This window comes from Osmerus mordax, chromosome 18, assembly GCF_038355195.1.
Source record: "Osmerus mordax isolate fOsmMor3 chromosome 18, fOsmMor3.pri, whole genome shotgun sequence".
In the NCBI taxonomy this organism is placed as follows: domain Eukaryota; kingdom Metazoa; phylum Chordata; class Actinopteri; order Osmeriformes; family Osmeridae; genus Osmerus; species Osmerus mordax.
Genome location: NC_090067.1, coordinates 3,925,196 through 3,941,482, shown reverse-complemented (window position 1 = coordinate 3,941,482; position 16,287 = coordinate 3,925,196). Strand labels below are relative to the sequence as shown.

Below are 16,287 nucleotides of genomic sequence, written 5' to 3'. Positions count from 1 at the left end.
GTCTTAGGGGCACACAAGAGGTCCATCATGAACAACATTATGTGGGCAATGCCTTGATTCCCCACTTTGATACAATATGTTATGCTTGAGTGACTAACGTACATGTGCACACATGTGCATGCTAATTAGGGTTGCAACCCGTCCTGGTTTTCCCGGGATTGTTCTATTTTTTGGCGACTGACCCGGAACATTTCTATTTAGTAGGTGAAGTTGTGACCCCACCTGTGTCTGTGAGAAATGTAGTAAAGGTGTGTAATTCCCATCCCTACGTGCACTGTACATTTACATTTAGTCATTTAGCAGACGCTCTTATCCAGAGCGACTTACAGTAAGTACAGGGACATTCCCCCCGAGGCAAGTATGGTGAAGTGCCTTGCCCAAGGACACACGCACTGTAAGTGGACTGTAAGCACTGCGGTGGACACATGGTTATTTACTATAAGCATAATCACACAATAAAGTGGTTTACATGCTTCTTTCTGAACTTGGGTGACCAATGAACCAATCCCATTGTCCACTTGATTGGGGAGTGAGCCACGGGTAGCAAGTCAAGTCTATACCACTGAATCAGTATGGAGCTTTAGTCATTTGGATCAATGAATACAAACTCTATTTAATTCAGACCTTTCCTATTCACTGTAGCTGAGGGGCACATGATAAGGTAATCGGCTGCAGTTTTTGTTTTTCCCTTCTGGGGTGAAACCTTGAGTCATTCACTCCCCGGCCGGGGGACATGAAGAGTGACCTTACTGTTTGGGCCCACAATAGTTTCAAATAACATTTAATTGTGACTTTTGGTTGGCTGGACAACCAAATGTCCTATGGCTATGGTTCTTATTCATATATGGTTTGAAATATTCACTAATTCCCTATTCATTATACATTTCTACATCATGCATTTCCTATGCTTAGTTCATGGGAGCACATCACATTCAAGCAAGTTTCAATAGATGTTCTCTGTCTTAGTTTTCAACAAATAGGGGAGGAGTTTAGAATGAGCCAAGGGACAGCCTGGCAAAGGGAGTTACTCAGCTCCTTCCTTGTTACTTCTCCAGGAGAGCGGGGACAAGAAATAAAGCCGCCAGAGCGAACGGCAGGTTAGGCTTGAAAGCCACTTTTCTTAGTTGCGGGACTGTGGAAAGGTTTAGGGTGGAGTCCCGCACGATGCAAGGAATGTGACACACCACGGAGTGTGGAATAGAAAACGCGGGTCAACAGTGGAGAAAGTATCGGGGAGGTATACGGCGGAAGACAACGGCACGAAAGAGAGACAAGACACTAATCCGCAAGTTGTTGAGGGTGAGAGAATGGAAAATTACACTCAAAGTAAAATCAACTCATAAACTTGGCAACGGAATACAAATATTAACTTCGTTGGTTGTTGTTGTAAGCTATAGAAATATTGTTATGTATAAGTGTTTGTGTTTTTTATATTAGAATATCATAGCTGTCCACTCTATTAAGACGCATGCTTCCCTTATAATTTACAGCAATTACTCTTCGTCGTCTGGTTTCATTTATGCCTGCCAGCCAATAGGATAGGATAGTTGGATAGGCCTTATTTTTTTTCGCAGTCCTCAATCTTTACGAAACTGACTAAATAGACCACAGAAAAAGTTGGAACCCAATAACACGAACGTTAAGAAGAACACCAATTAAGAATTTATTCTTCGTCTTTATCATAATTAGCAACGAATTCACAGTCTGTGGTATAGGATGTCCTGTCCTGTACCTGGGCTTGACTTTGGTCCATGCAGATCTAGATAATGAGAACTTTTAGATAATACGTTCCCTTGTTAAAGAGTCTTTGAGAGACGACTTTTAAAGATTGCCTTTTACATGTTGTTGTCTGTAAAACGATAGACGATAAAGTTCAAATGAAGCATGAAGCAACGTTTGTGGTTGGACAAAGGCAGTCCTGCCTTCATACTTTGTGTGTGAGTGCACATTCAACAACTCCATGCTTTCAGATCCTATCGATATGTGTGCTTTATATATCTTTCACTGTCTGTTTGCATGTGTAGTGTCTCACTGTGGGTGTGAATATGGGTGTGTGTTTTGTGTGTTTGAAAGAGACAGAAAGAGAGAGATTTGCATTACTATGAGTGCGTTGTCTCCTCAGAAAAAGGAACCACTGTTAGAGCTTGGATGAAAGACAACAGGTATCTATGGGAAGATAATAGATACCTATACCTAGACCCAGGTATCTATTCATCTTTTATGAAGTCTCACTGAAACTGAGAGTTCTGACCAAAATCTTTGCCACAGGCCCTTCTCTTGAAACCTGGGGTATTCTCCTCTGCCCCACTGTATTCCGACACATCCTAACAGTGTCATGCCACTGGAGAGTATACTTAATCTGTGAGTTTGTTTCATGAGCTGTGTTAGTGCATATGGGTGTAATAGAGTGTGTGCGTGAATGTGTACTGTTGTGTGCAGGAGAAGGAGAGTTTGTGGGACTGAGTGTCTCTTCAGTTACTGATTTACGTGTATAGACAGATAGAGAAGCTCCCTGTGTTTCTCTCATGCTCTCAGCATTCACACAGGAATGTTGAGAATGAGCCGTTTGCACTGTGAGTGAAGGATTGTTGGGCAACTGTGAACCCAAGCGTCAGTGGAAGTTTGTGTTTCTTCTGCTTTACCGACTGGCTTAATGTTTGAACTGGTTAAGTTTGTTGTCATGCCCATATCAAAACAGGCCAGCTCTTTTGTACACCAAACCATCCATTAAGTCATGACAAGTTCTGACATAGTTGCTGTAACAACAACTTGTTTGGTTGAAATATTTTGTTGTTGGGCAGATGAAGTGGAAGACATTGGCAGGGGGAGTGTCATCGCTGTCCTTCAAGTGATGGGCTAGCAGGTGGTCTAGAGCAGCTTGTCTCAATCCTGGTCCTCAGGACCTCCTGCCCTGCATGTTTTAGATGTCAGGCTTCTGCTGAGGTGGATAATGACCCGTTCAGATGAACCAGGTGTATTGGAAGAGGGAAACATGTAAAACATGCAAGGCAGGGGATCCAGAAGACTAGGATTGAGACAAGCTGGTGTAGAGATTTGACAGGTTTACTATACGTATGCTGTAATAGCTGCACTTATGTAGCATGTACATAGATGTACTGCACATTTTCAGTGTATTGTCAAATTCATATGAATGATGTGCTTCTCTTCACTTCATATTTATCTTGTTCTGTTATGTTCAACACTTTCAACTTCTTAGGGTCCTATTTAATGAAATAACAATTACAAATAATAATAGCTTAACAATTTTTATTGTTGATGGGAAAATGTAGCCTAATTCTAGCCATTAATTAAACAGAAAACAATCAGATGATAATTCCAAATGGCTGCCATTTATAGCCACTAGGCAGCAATGCTGGGAGTCATGGAACAGAATGTTAGCCACTGGTCTTCTCTAACCGATGACGATGACTCACATTGGGGTGCAGGATGTAGCATTTAGCCTCACAGGCTAGCTGGTGAGTCACCATGCTATTGAAAAATACTTCTGTCTTTGATGCAAGGGAAGGGTTAAAGCATGTTACCATAAACTATATTTACTAGGCGCTTCAGGTGTGCATGGATATTCACAAAACATATTATCACACATCTGATAAACATTTCACAATACTGCATACAAGTGAACACACACACACACACACAAACCACAGTTATATTTCAGACCAAACCACGTTTCCATGGCATTACACAAACAGGGACAAACACTTCCTGAATTTTTCACATACATTCAAACTAGACCAACCATGTTCCAGCAGTACTGTTCCACATGTTACCAAACGTAAAGTTATAAGAACACCTTCTACTTCACTCACACAGTTGACACATTCAACCTAGACCATTCTCAGTAGAGCAACTATCTACCTACTTTGTCAGATTCACTTCCAGGAAACAATTATTAGTACGTCAACGCTACAGACTGTAGCTCGGGGGTTGTTGGAGCCCATATCGATGTCACAATAGTTCATAATCCTGCTGTACTCATAAAATGGCGTTGATACGCAAACTCATTTCTATCTCATACTTCCATATTAGACTTTGGTACAAACCTGCAGCTTGACACGCCTCAAGCTTACCTAACAGAAACATGGCTTAACCTGTCTACACAGCTTTTTTCCCCTCACCCTCATCCTTCTCTCTAATTTTCCTCCTTTGTTTATCTACGCATTTTCCTCCCATCCACATAATGTCAGCACTCATGGCAGTTGGAGTCGTGGGTCATTCTCGGTGTTCAAATAATTGGATTTCCATTTTCTTTACTGTATGAATCCATCACAACTATTACATTGATTAGAGTACCTCTGTGATTTCACAGTTGAGCCAGCCAAACATTTTGAGAGATAATTCACATATACACATCTCCATGGAAGTGGCAGTCAACAGGTGTAAAGGGGCCACATGCTCATGTGCATTATAGTTTCTAAAAAGGAACACTGATGGATCAGATGTATGAAGAGAATGATTGTGATCCTTTTCTTTGGTGGCATTCATTAGTGTCAGGAACCATTGGTGTGTGCATTTAGACATGAAGATAGACAGGAGTTATGCATTCATGTAAACATATGGCAGTGTGAGAGAGGTGTAATTACCGTGAAAAATGGCTTTGACTCTATAAGAATAACAGCATTACGTAAAGAGACAGCGTGACAGTGTGTATACCAGTGTGACCTGTCAGTGTTCCGTTTTGCTGTGTCACCTCAGGGAGAGTATGAGAGTAATGTACTAGTGTTGATGAGATGTCTGGTTCTACAAGAGCATATTGATCTGGTTGTTCACACAGAAGACTTCTTAGGTCGAAGTGCTATAAACATCCATTAGTTGTAAACTGTAGATCCTGTATTCACTGTGCATCTGTTGTGGCTCTGTTGTGTTTCTAGGCTGTCTATAGTATGTTCCATACTAATGTTTTTTACTAGAAAAATACTGTTAGTGAGAATGGACCAGACAGCCTACTATGCACTATGCATCTAACAGTCATTTGCACTATATTCTTATTTTATTTTAGATCGTATTTTATATTTCCCATTGGATAGTATTATTTAAACTTTAAATTGTTCTACTTTTTCTATTTAAGTTTAGTATATGTTTATCGTATGCACCTTTCTGCCACAGTAAATTCCTTGTTTGTGTGAACTTATATGGCGAATAAAGCCCATTCTGATTCTGATGTGCAATGACTTGTAACCTGAATGTTGTCTAGGTGTGTTCCTTTTGTATTCCAATGTAACTCGACAGTTTTGTCATTCTAATCATACAAGGCCCCCTCTGATTCACAGGTTTGAAACCCGTACCTTCTCTCACCCCCTGACATCATGGCCCACCGCTCTCAGAGTTCCTCTGTGGGGGACAACCCCATGGATCCCAACTACCTGCCCCCCCATTACCGGGAGGAGTACCGCCTCGCCATCGACGCTCTGGTGGAGGATGACGATGTGCAGGTAGGTACAGGGATGGCTGACAGAAAGGCATCTAGTCTGCAGATGTACAGTATTATTGTATGTTTGCATGGGAAAACCGGAAACAATACATACAGAAAAATGCATGTCGACTTGATTATTTACTGAATGTCATGAGATATTTAGAGATTCGTTATTTCTTTTCAGGGCTACTATGAATTCCTTCAAAGCTCGGACGTGGTGAACTTTCTCGCGCAGCCGGAGATCGAGCATATCAAGTCCACAGTGAAGACCCCTAACCAGGGCCCGACTGTACCCCAGCTCCCCTATCACGACGGGGCGCTGGGAACAGACGGCTCGTCAGATACATACTGGCCAGTGCACTCTGACCTGGACGCCCCAGGTCTGGACCTTGGTTGGCCGATGCAGCAGCACAGCTTCGTAGGTCCTACGGAGGTGACCACGCTGGTTAACCCTTCGGAACCCAACATGCCCAGTATCAAAGAGCAAGCCAGGCGTCTTATTAAGAGTGCACAGCAGGTGGGTGGAAGGAATCGTAAATACACCTGTACCGCGTTCTGCTGTGTTCAGGGGTTCAAGCAACACTTCAATAGGCTGAGAGAAACAGACACATACGGGAGGGTGGTATTATAAAAGGGATGCAGATATACAGTATATGAAACCAAATATTTAGTAAAATAATTTTAGCGAATGTTACTGGGGGTAGGCTGTGGTTTTGTTAATCTCATTTCTGTCTGCCTCCACCTACATCTCAACCTTGCTCAACCTCAAACCCATTAAGAAAATAATTAAATGTCACCAGTTGTCAGACCTGTTTTGTGTGGTTGGCAGTGTCCCTGTCTGTACTACATTTCTGGAAAGTCTTCAGGTGTTTCCCGTGTATGCGTGTGTGTGCTTGTGCAGCTTGTGTGTTTGCACTTGGTGTGTGTGCATGGTCTTCTCCATGTGTGCAACCCTGTGTCTATACAGGATGGACTGTAATGTGTGTGTTTACTGTGTAACCATGGTGTTTTAACGTATTCAGGTTGCCAGACAGGTATGGTGATCTGTAGCACTATTGTTATTTTGTTCTGAGGATGATTAGGGACCATGTAACCATTTAGCTGCTACTGCAACTATTTTCTCAACCTGCAGTCCATACAAATCCATCTCTAATTCAATTATAATCTAACAATTGGAAATGTGTGTGGAAATTCTGTACTAATGCTCACTTATTTAAAACAAAGAGCACTTGTTTTTCTATAATAGACTTGAAGCAGAAAACAAAACTAGCCAAACAGGTCAACAATGACTGACTGAAGTGTGACATCCCTTACCTAATCAGCCTGTATCTGTTTCCTCCAGGTGATTGCTGTGGTGATGGACATGTTTACAGATGTAGACATCTTTTCTGACCTTTTGGAAGCAGCAGCACGTCATGTCCCTGTCTACATTCTATTAGATGAGCAAAATGCCCATCACTTTTTTGGGATGGTGACCAACTGCAAAATCAACCTGGACATGGTTCAAGTGAGAATTTCCATTCAATTCAACTGTCATGAGACCACGTAAAACTTTAATTGCTAGGTTATTAGACTTCTGTAATGATTATAGTTCCGTGGCTACTCTACCAGTAATAATGTCATTTTTACCCATGACAAGACGTCTTTCTGGTTAAACCCAAACCAGTTTTTCTAAATGTCATCAAAGGTTGCAAGACTTGTTTCATTCACCACCAGTAACCAGTAACTGACCTTGCTAATCAGCCCTGGTTGTTCCTGGCATCTACCAATGTAAAACTTGAGTTTCTTTTGCAGATGATGCGTGTGCGAACAGTATCAGGTGTCACATATTTCTGCAGGACAGGCAAGTCCTTTAAAGGGCAGGTGAAGGATCGCTTCCTGTTGGCTGACTGCAGGGCTGTGCTTAGTGGAAACTACAGGTGAGCAAAGAATGATTATATTTGACCTGAGATACAAATGCACACAACCATCAGCCCATGATTTCTACAAATGCCATAAATAATCTTAACACTATGCCTCTGTCATTTTTGTCTTGTAGTTTTATGTGGTCTTATGAAAAGCTCCATCGCTGCATTGCCCACCTCTTCCTGGGAGAGCTTGTCACAACATTTGATGAAGAGTTCCGTATCCTCTTTGCCCAATCACAGCCACTTTCTGCCGAACACGCCCTTGTGCCCCACTCATCCTCAGAGACTAGCAGCACCAGCAGTTACTATAGCAACCAGTTCGGTCTAAAAAGAACTCAATCCACAAGGAATCCCCATGGTTACCTGCGACAACCAGAACTAGCCATGTACCCCTTTGGTGATTCTGGCCGTAACTCTGCTCTTCCATTCCGAAGAGATGACATTTTTCGTCACACCATGGATCCCGGGGCAGGAATAACCATTGGGAAGTTTGCAGCATCGCAGCAGTTCCGGCAGCAGCAGACGTTCCTGGAGCAGGGCCGCTCCATGGTGTCCAGGCAGATGGAGATGAGTGCCAGTGCCTACAAGAGACACAGCTATGCAGAGGGCACCCAGGAAATCTACTCATCCTCCAGACAGTACATGAAGCAGAGAGTTTTGAACAACCTGGAGGAGACCGAGCAGCACCACCAAAGGTTGGGACCTTCTGTCGTTTATGGGTTTCATTTATTTTTAGTTGTCATACTCTACTGATGAGTACCTTATTGGGAATGTGATAATAATAGAGGATATAATGTATTAACAGTCAAATGTATCCAAAGTGACTAAAGTCATTTAAAACTTTTAACCTCTTGATCTGCAGTCAAATTTTCTACTACAGAACTATACCCATCTCTGATATGACTATACATAACTACAGTTGAAATCTTCCAACACACAATAAACAAAATCGTTCTCATTTTCCTTTTTGCAGAGAGCAAAGCAAGTCGAGCCGCTACCACCATGGCGGGGGGTCAGGTTTAGGTCCTGGCTCTGGCCACGAAAACTACGATAGACTCCGAGGTTCTGCCTCTCACCTTCCTATAGAGCAGTACTCTGACCCAGGATTCCCCTCAGACCTAGAGCCCCCTCCTCACGGGGACTACGCTAACATCTTTTCCTCTGAGGACCTGAGACACGACCCGGGAAACACACAACCCCCAGTTGCAGGGAGATATGGGGAAGGATCAACCCACAAAAGGCCCACTGTGGGCCAGCCGTATGCCTGCCAGAGCTCCCCCACCCAGCTCCACCCACCAGAGAAGCAGGTGTTCCCAACATCAGCAGATCCAGAGCGGAGCCACGACCCAGAAGCCAAGGATGGGCTTAGGAACTGGAGGATCCATTCCTACCTGAGCACCTGTGAGGATGGTGAAGAGGGCCTACCCCTGCCTATGGGAAGCGATGCATTTGAAGACCCCCAACAAACCCAGCAGCACACTGGCCAAGAGGACTCTGCACCCCGCTTTGGTATGAAGGAGCCTTCAAGCTTCTTGAAGTCCAGACCAGACCCTCTGAGGCCACGCTTTGGCAAGCCCATCCTGCCAGACAACAACACTGCTCCAACCACCACAGCAGCGGAGAGAGCGGCTGAGAGAGAAAAAGAGAGAGAGCGAGGGAGACCCCGGGAGGTGGGAGTAGATGTGGAGATGAACGAAGCTCCGGATAGCATACTCTCCAGACACGAGTCTTTCCGTACGCGCCTCAATCCACTCCTACAGCGAAGTTCTCGTCTGCGCTCCTCTCTAATCTTCTCTTCCTCCAAGATGGAGACACACAACAGTGGCCTTGGCCTCCAAGCAGCCACTGAGGAGGATGAGGAAAGCAACCCAATCCGCACTTCCTCCATTGTTGCACAAATCTTAGAAAAGAGGAGGTCTTTGTCCCGGGAACCATTTGATTGGAGGAAAAAAACAGAAGAGAAGGAGAAAGAAGATGACAAAACACGAGGGAATAAAGACAGTGCGATTCAAGAGGAACCCCCCAAAAGCATACAAGAGGTGCCTAAGAACCCTTTAAATGTGTGGGAGCCCCCAAAACCACTCACTACAGAGCCGCAAAATCCTGAGCCCTCATACATGAACATGAATGATCCAGCAAGTCGACTTCAGTACTTCCAAGAGCTGGCAGCCAAGAGAAAGGCCTCAAAGGTCGTGACAGAGTCAGGGTTAAATAATCCAGAACCTGCCTCCAAAAGCGACCTGTCTCACTCACAGCCTCCCAGGTTTACTCTTAAGGGCCCAGACCCTGTCCCCCCAAAAACGGACCTATCTGACACCACGGTGCCTAAAACTGCCATCACAGTCACTCCACCAGAGACAGAACCAGTGAAGCCAGATGTTGAAAGCAAACCGGTGGGGCTGATTCGTAAACTTTCATTCTCATCTACCAAACCACCCGTGATCACAGCCAAACCTTTCGTAGCCAGGCACAAGAGTCCTGAGAATACCCCAGCTCAGAAAGAAGAGTCAGACGCTCAGAAGGAGCCCTCCAGGACTCTGAAGCCCTTCCCCTCACCGAAGTTCTTCAAGAAAGACACGTTAAAGCCTTTAAAGACCTCCAGCTTGCGCCGTGTCTCCTGCGACGAGAAGGTCCTGACCACGGACGCCACCGATACGGAGAAGAGCGAGCAGAAGAAGATCCGCTCCCTCAGCTCCTCCAGCATGCCAAAGGCCGAGTCCAAGGAGGGGATTCAAAAGACCATAGGTTCTAATACCTCTCTCAACACGCTTGGGGTCGGAGGAGACGGGAAAGCAGATGGGAAACCGCTAGACTTCCTAAAGAAGCAGACGCAAAGACTGAAAGGATTTCTCGGGCCAAAAGATAAAAAAACCACCAGCATTGCTTCCGTTGGGGAGGACAAGAGTATGAGTACTGTTCAGGAGTCCTCCGAGGACTCTGGAAGACCTTTGAGCCCACCTGCTAAAGACGCCACCTCAACAACCAATCACAAAGCCACATCGAAAGTAGGCCCATCGCGCTACCAAACCACCGGCAGCTCTGTTTTGTTCAGCAGCAACCTGAGAGACGACACAAAAGTCATCCTGGAGCAGATCTCAGCCAACAGTCAGAAGAACCGTCTGGAGCGAGAGGAGGCGAGTGGTGGGGAGAAAGGGAGTGAAGAGGAGAAGAAGTTGGAAAGACAGCCCTCAATAAAGAAGAACCGGTTCCTGAGACCTCAGTCTAACCCCCAGGAGAGAGAGGGACTGTTGCAAAGGATTGAGAGCATGAGGAAGGAGAAGAAGGTCTACAGCCGCTTTGAGGTACTATTTCGCAGCAAGGAAGAGGTTTGCAGGCTAGGCGAAGTAGAGGGAGGAGATTGGTGGTGCAGGGAAGAGTAAAGAGAAGGGTAAAAACCCATTAAGACCAACATCAAACAGCAGACTATTTTAAGACATCTCACAGTAAACTGTATAGGTGCACTTTAAGGTTTTAAGTAATGTTAATGTCAGAAAGTTCAAAAACAATAATACACGAGTGCTTAAAACATTTGCTTCTACTATTTATTTGATTGTTTTCTTTAAAAGTTCACTGCAAGAATTCATATTGAACCAATCATTTAAGTAATAAATTATACTGTGTTTTTAGTGAGTCATTTGGCTTTTATTGTGTGGGTGTTTTTTCTAGTGTTCATTGATTTATTTGGTGTCACCCCATAGGATGATATATTTTAGAACTGCTTACTAAATATAGTATGGGAGGTGGAGGACAGATAAGGAGGATTGGGAGGGGGAGTCAGATCCTGTTTCACTCACTGGCATTCCTGTTGTTCTGTTAACAGATGGGGAATAACCTAGGATAACTAAAGATGGAGGAGACCTTTGTGGAGAAGCTGTGTGTGTGTGAGAACCTGACAATTCCACATGTGCCAAACACATATGCAGCAGAACACAACTCAAGCACATCTGGGCCTCAGCCTTCCTGGATTAACGTATGCAGAGTATTAATGATTGAAAAGACAAACTATAAAAAGTAACCTGAGAAAACCAAAACATGATTCCAAGTTTGGACTGTTCCCATAGGCGTGCCAAACTAAACTCCATCCTTGTCACTTTTACCATTTATGGTATCAAGCAGGAACGGTAGGCAAACTCACAGTCATACATTTATGGGAGGAAAAGAGTGAATGAGTGCACGTCCTTCTGAACACACTCCCACCCAGGCAACATGCCTGTACAACAATGCACATGCCCAGTCTGTTGTGTTTGTTGAACTAAATTGGAAAGTGATGTTGAAACTGTCTATGGAATCATACTGAGCCTTAACAAAATCATAAGGTGTACTTATTCCTTCTTTAAGCCAAAGACAGAAGAATGAAGTAGAGAGAGACAGAGTTCAGGAGAGATTTTAGTTTTTTACATTCTAATTTTATGAAGACTTTGAAAGCATTCAAAGGAATACTTCAGGCACACAGACACACTGTAGTAGTCTTTTAAAACTATGACTTTGACACGAAACAGACGCCAGATTAGTGTTTCTTTATACCTAGTTTAATGAGCCCACAGTGAACTTTAGCCTGTTAAGAGTGGTATCTACTGTGTTGTTAAGGCGTGGCCCCACTCCTTATGGTAGACAATCTAAACAAGTGATCAGGGAGGGGCGAGGCAGCCTGGGGCAGGAGAGGTGATTGCAGGTAAAATTGACCATATCTCTGTACAGAATTGACCTTATCTAGAAACAAAAATAACTTGTATTTATTATAAATGTAACAGTCTGATAATAGTAGATCTAAAATCAGTAGCAAAGAAAGGATACATCTGTTCAAACACTTTAAAATATGCACACACCCTTTTTTCCCTCTGGGCAATAACCAGTCATTACAATTATGGTAGAGGGAGGATGGCTATTTTCACAGTATTAGATCAAGGTCATAATGACTGGTGTAAGTTGTTAAACTCCTGCACCTTTAGTGGGACTGCTAACCTGTTTATCTTTGTCAACCATAACTAAGCCAAATAGATGTACTTTTTTTTGTCAGAACATTAGCCTGGATCCCAAACTGTTTCCACAATAAACGGTACATTGGTGCTCTTAGTTGGCGAATATTGTTGGGTACAGCAAAAACAAAACTATGCTTTCGTTTTTACAATTTGTTGTGGATTATTCTTCATATGGATATTAGTGTACATATTGTTTTTACATTATACCAAGGGCTGTTAATAACAGATGATCACCTGAGCTTTGCTCTTAAAGTGCCTTGTGTTTTTCTACATGGGGTTGTTCATAAGAAAACTGGAATCAAGATGATTTTGCACAGGGAAATTCTGTTTTCTTTTAAAAAACTGCTAATGAATGATGTCTTATGATGTCCTGCTTGTCTTTCATAAAATCTTTATGAAAGTAATGGTGACTACGAAATGCACTTGGGTGTTGTGTTGTCAACATTGTCCTTTGTTATAATAATAAAAAAAACTAGAAGGCAGTAGATTTTCCAGTCTGAAAAGTTGTTTTAGATATCGTACAAGTTTACATATTCAATAATGTTATGTAAAGATAAACAATCATGTTCTTCACAAAATCAAACCGAGGTGCATGGAATCACTTTTTCAGGAAGCCAGTAAGTAGTGTCTGCTACAAAGAGACAAAGACTTCCAATGCTTTTCTGAAACATGCTCATCTAAATTTGTATATTGCTTGAAATCTTTCACGCTAGAAATGATCCCATAAAACATAACATATTTGATGATTAAATGACGGTATCTCTAAAGTGTACCAAAAGAGGAAGAAGATATGTGTGATTTAAAACATACGCAGTCTTCCTTACTCTGCCTCTGGCTACGTTTGTTTTGTAAGCTCCTCCAGCTCCTCCTCTAGATGGCGTAGTTGAAGCAACTTTAGATGCTCTACAAACAAAATCAAGAAAAAGTGTCAGAAATCACACAGACACAGAAACTTAATTCCCAGACATTACGCAGAGATACATTGTAAATAGGACCATACCAGCCGTCAGCAGATGAGACTGGGTGTTTTCTACAGTCTCTATTTCAGTTGGCAGTCTCTCGGTGGTCTGTACAGGGTTATCATTGAAGAGAAGAAATCCATTCAAAACAAAGCTACACCAGGGACAGGCGCTCAGGTATTCAGCAGTGAGGATGCTTGGTAAGTCAACAAGTTGGTAAGAAGTAGTTTAGATGTAGCCTATTCTATTCAAGGAACACTCATGGGTGAGGAATGAGAGAGGGGCTGACGTATAACGTTTAAGTGGTCATCACAGCTAAAGAGTAAATCAACAGACAAACTCACAAAGACTGAGTGTAGACTCTTGTGCTGTTCTATCAGCTGCTGAAGTTGGTTTTCAAACCTCATCCTTCAAGAAATATCAAAAAGTTCTTTAGGTCAAAGTAATCTGAACCGTAGGTAAGTTTCCTAAAATGGCCTTAAAACTAAAGTTCATGACTGCGTATTGGCATGTAAATAACACTCAAATGTGATCTGTTTCCCCTTTATCCCTTGTGTTATCTTCGGGTCATTCTGACCCATCAGTCATTGTGACCCACCGTCGTATTGCGACAAATTTACCTCATACAAAAACAAAGTGAAGCATTTTCTTTTAAATGTCGGGCTGTCTCAGACCCCCCACATTGGAATGGTTAAAAGAAAATTATTTTTATTTGTTTTTGTATTGGGTAAAATTGGGTAAACACAACAATGGTTCGTTATGAACCTTTGGGTCATGTGACCCGAAGGCAGCACGAGGGTTATAGAAGTACTCATGTGCATTAGGTATTCTACCGTTGTTTCCTGCATTTAAGCTTGGCTTCCTGGATCTGACACCTGTACTGCTCCACCAGGCCCTCACTCTTCCTGTTCAGCTGTAAATGTCTAGACACACACACACACACTCAGGACATAATAATAATAAATTGTATTTAAAGGCGCTTTTCTCGACACTCAAGGACACCTGTACAGGGTACAAAATACATTTAAAAACAGCTAAATAAAGAATACAACAACATTAAAAACAACAGAAAAAGGCAGAGTAATTGACATTAAATGGAATATGCAGTTTAAAAGAGATAGGTTTTGAGTTCCAATTTGAAATGGGGGAATTAATCAATATTTCTGAGTTGGGGTGGTAGTGAATCCAGACGGGGAGCAGAGCGGCTGAATGCCCTACTCCCCATGGTATGGAGGAAGAGGATCTGAGGGAGCGGGAGGTAGTGCGACCGTGGAGGAGATAAGACACATAGGTTGTGGATGGCTTTGAATGTAAACAGGAGGATTTTGAATTGTAGGATTTTGACATGTCTGTCCTAAAGGCATGCTTTGGTTGTTGTGAAGCACTTTTTGCCCTGTTGCCTGAAATCCACATCCTGATAGCAACCAATTCATCTAAAGATTTGACAGTAAGATTAAATCAATCCCGATATATGCGGGCATAGCAGGACTGTAATAAACACAACCAATTATTTTGACCATTGGACAGGCTACTTGTCTGTCTACCTGCCTACCTCCTGACAGTAGTCAGGCAGTTTGTGCATGTGTTTTGGGGGAGTGGCTTTGAAGGGAGGGGGTCAAATATTTTGGTTTGAATACTTTCAAAACCAAGACAAAATTGCTGGGTTTGCAAAACTTACCTTACCTGCCTTTAAAAGTTATGAAGACATATTGGCTTAATTAAATTGCTTAAACCACTGTACGTGTACACGTACCAGTAACCACAGATCTAAGTTTTTTTTTGCATCTTATGAACCCCACTAAACAGCCTGCTTTGAGGTATGCTGCCATCTAGTGTTGAGATACAAAACTGTATTTGTCTTCCACCTCGTCGCCTACACAGTATCCCTACTGGACCAGTTATCTCAGCTGCAGGTGCTCACCTGTTGGTGTCCTGCTCAATCTCCTCACACTGGAACTGCAGGACCCTGCATGACTCTGGGAAAAATACAGAATATTATCATTAACTATGCAACAAATGCTCTAGTTTATGCTGTAGTTTGGTCAATGGGGAAATAGATCTACCATCTGTCTCTTTATGGATTCCCTCCAGTTGGTAAGCCTTTGTCTGCACTGTAATAAGTGGAAAATATGAGAGAACGACTGTCATGTCTTGGCTTACAGTAGGTAACTGAGCTGATGTTATTCATAGTCATTGCATGTAATTTGTATAATACCTACTTTCTTCAAAAACAGTTCAGTGTGGTTTAACATCATGTTAAGTAGAACTTAATAAGTTAAACTTATTAATAATTCTGTTATTAGCCTACTCTATTTGAATGCATATTTGTTAATAGTATTCCCGGTTGTAATATATATATATATATATATATATATATATATATATATATATATATTACCGGTGTCCAGCTCCAGTTGCAGGGAATCGTTGGTTGACTGGGCCTCCTTTAACTCATCCTCCAGAACCCTATTTCCTTTGAGAGACGCAAACACACCCGTGCATGGCATTTCACATGAAAATAGAATACTAACTAGTTGATTAGGCTACTTGATGACAATTCTAGCTAGCTATGTCTCATCATCATACTATAATGCCAGGAATCTCTGCGTGCTATGTGTTTTTGTGGCACGATTATCTCGAGAATATTTAAATTTGGAATGGAATAAAGAGTACAAATTGAAGACATGTTCTAACAAGTTGTTTCAAAATCTTACCTTGTTGCAGCATTCTGAGTTTGGTCATTAGCTGCTCAACTTTAGGTTTTCCATTAGCACCTGTGTGGAGTCAGAAAACCAATTAGATTCAAGTTGTAAGGAGCAGTATGATGTGTTTTTTTTTCTCCAAGTGGCAAGATAAATGTAAATATACTACCTTCAATCATGGGAGGTTTCATAATATCCTCAATATTAAAGGACGAACCTGTTAAAACATTTAAATGAATAACAGAATATGTGCTAACGTAATGTATTGCATACAGTCAATGTTGTCAAATATACTACCTTCAATCA

The 16,287-nt window shown here is 42.4% G+C and overlaps 1 protein-coding gene across 2 annotated transcripts; it reads left to right on the top strand.

The window, feature by feature from the left end:
* Positions 1–1,066: 1,066 nt before the first annotated feature.
* fam83hb (family with sequence similarity 83 member Hb) lies at positions 1,067–12,802 on the top strand. 2 transcript variants are annotated; one of them, XM_067256116.1, is made up of 8 exons: positions 1,067–1,299; positions 5,292–5,453; positions 5,619–5,951; positions 6,777–6,941; positions 7,229–7,353; positions 7,473–8,036; positions 8,315–10,643; positions 11,162–12,802. In XM_067256116.1, exons 2-8 carry the CDS (start codon positions 5,328–5,330, stop codon positions 11,180–11,182), a joined length of 3,663 nt encoding a protein of 1,220 aa, XP_067112217.1. In that variant the 5' UTR covers positions 1,067–1,299; positions 5,292–5,327; the 3' UTR covers positions 11,183–12,802. The 2 variants fall into 2 exon arrangements, with proteins under 2 accessions (XP_067112217.1, XP_067112218.1); XM_067256117.1 differs by lacking the exon at positions 1,067–1,299 and adding an exon at positions 2,149–2,203.
* The last annotated feature ends 3,485 nt before the right edge of the window (positions 12,803–16,287 follow it).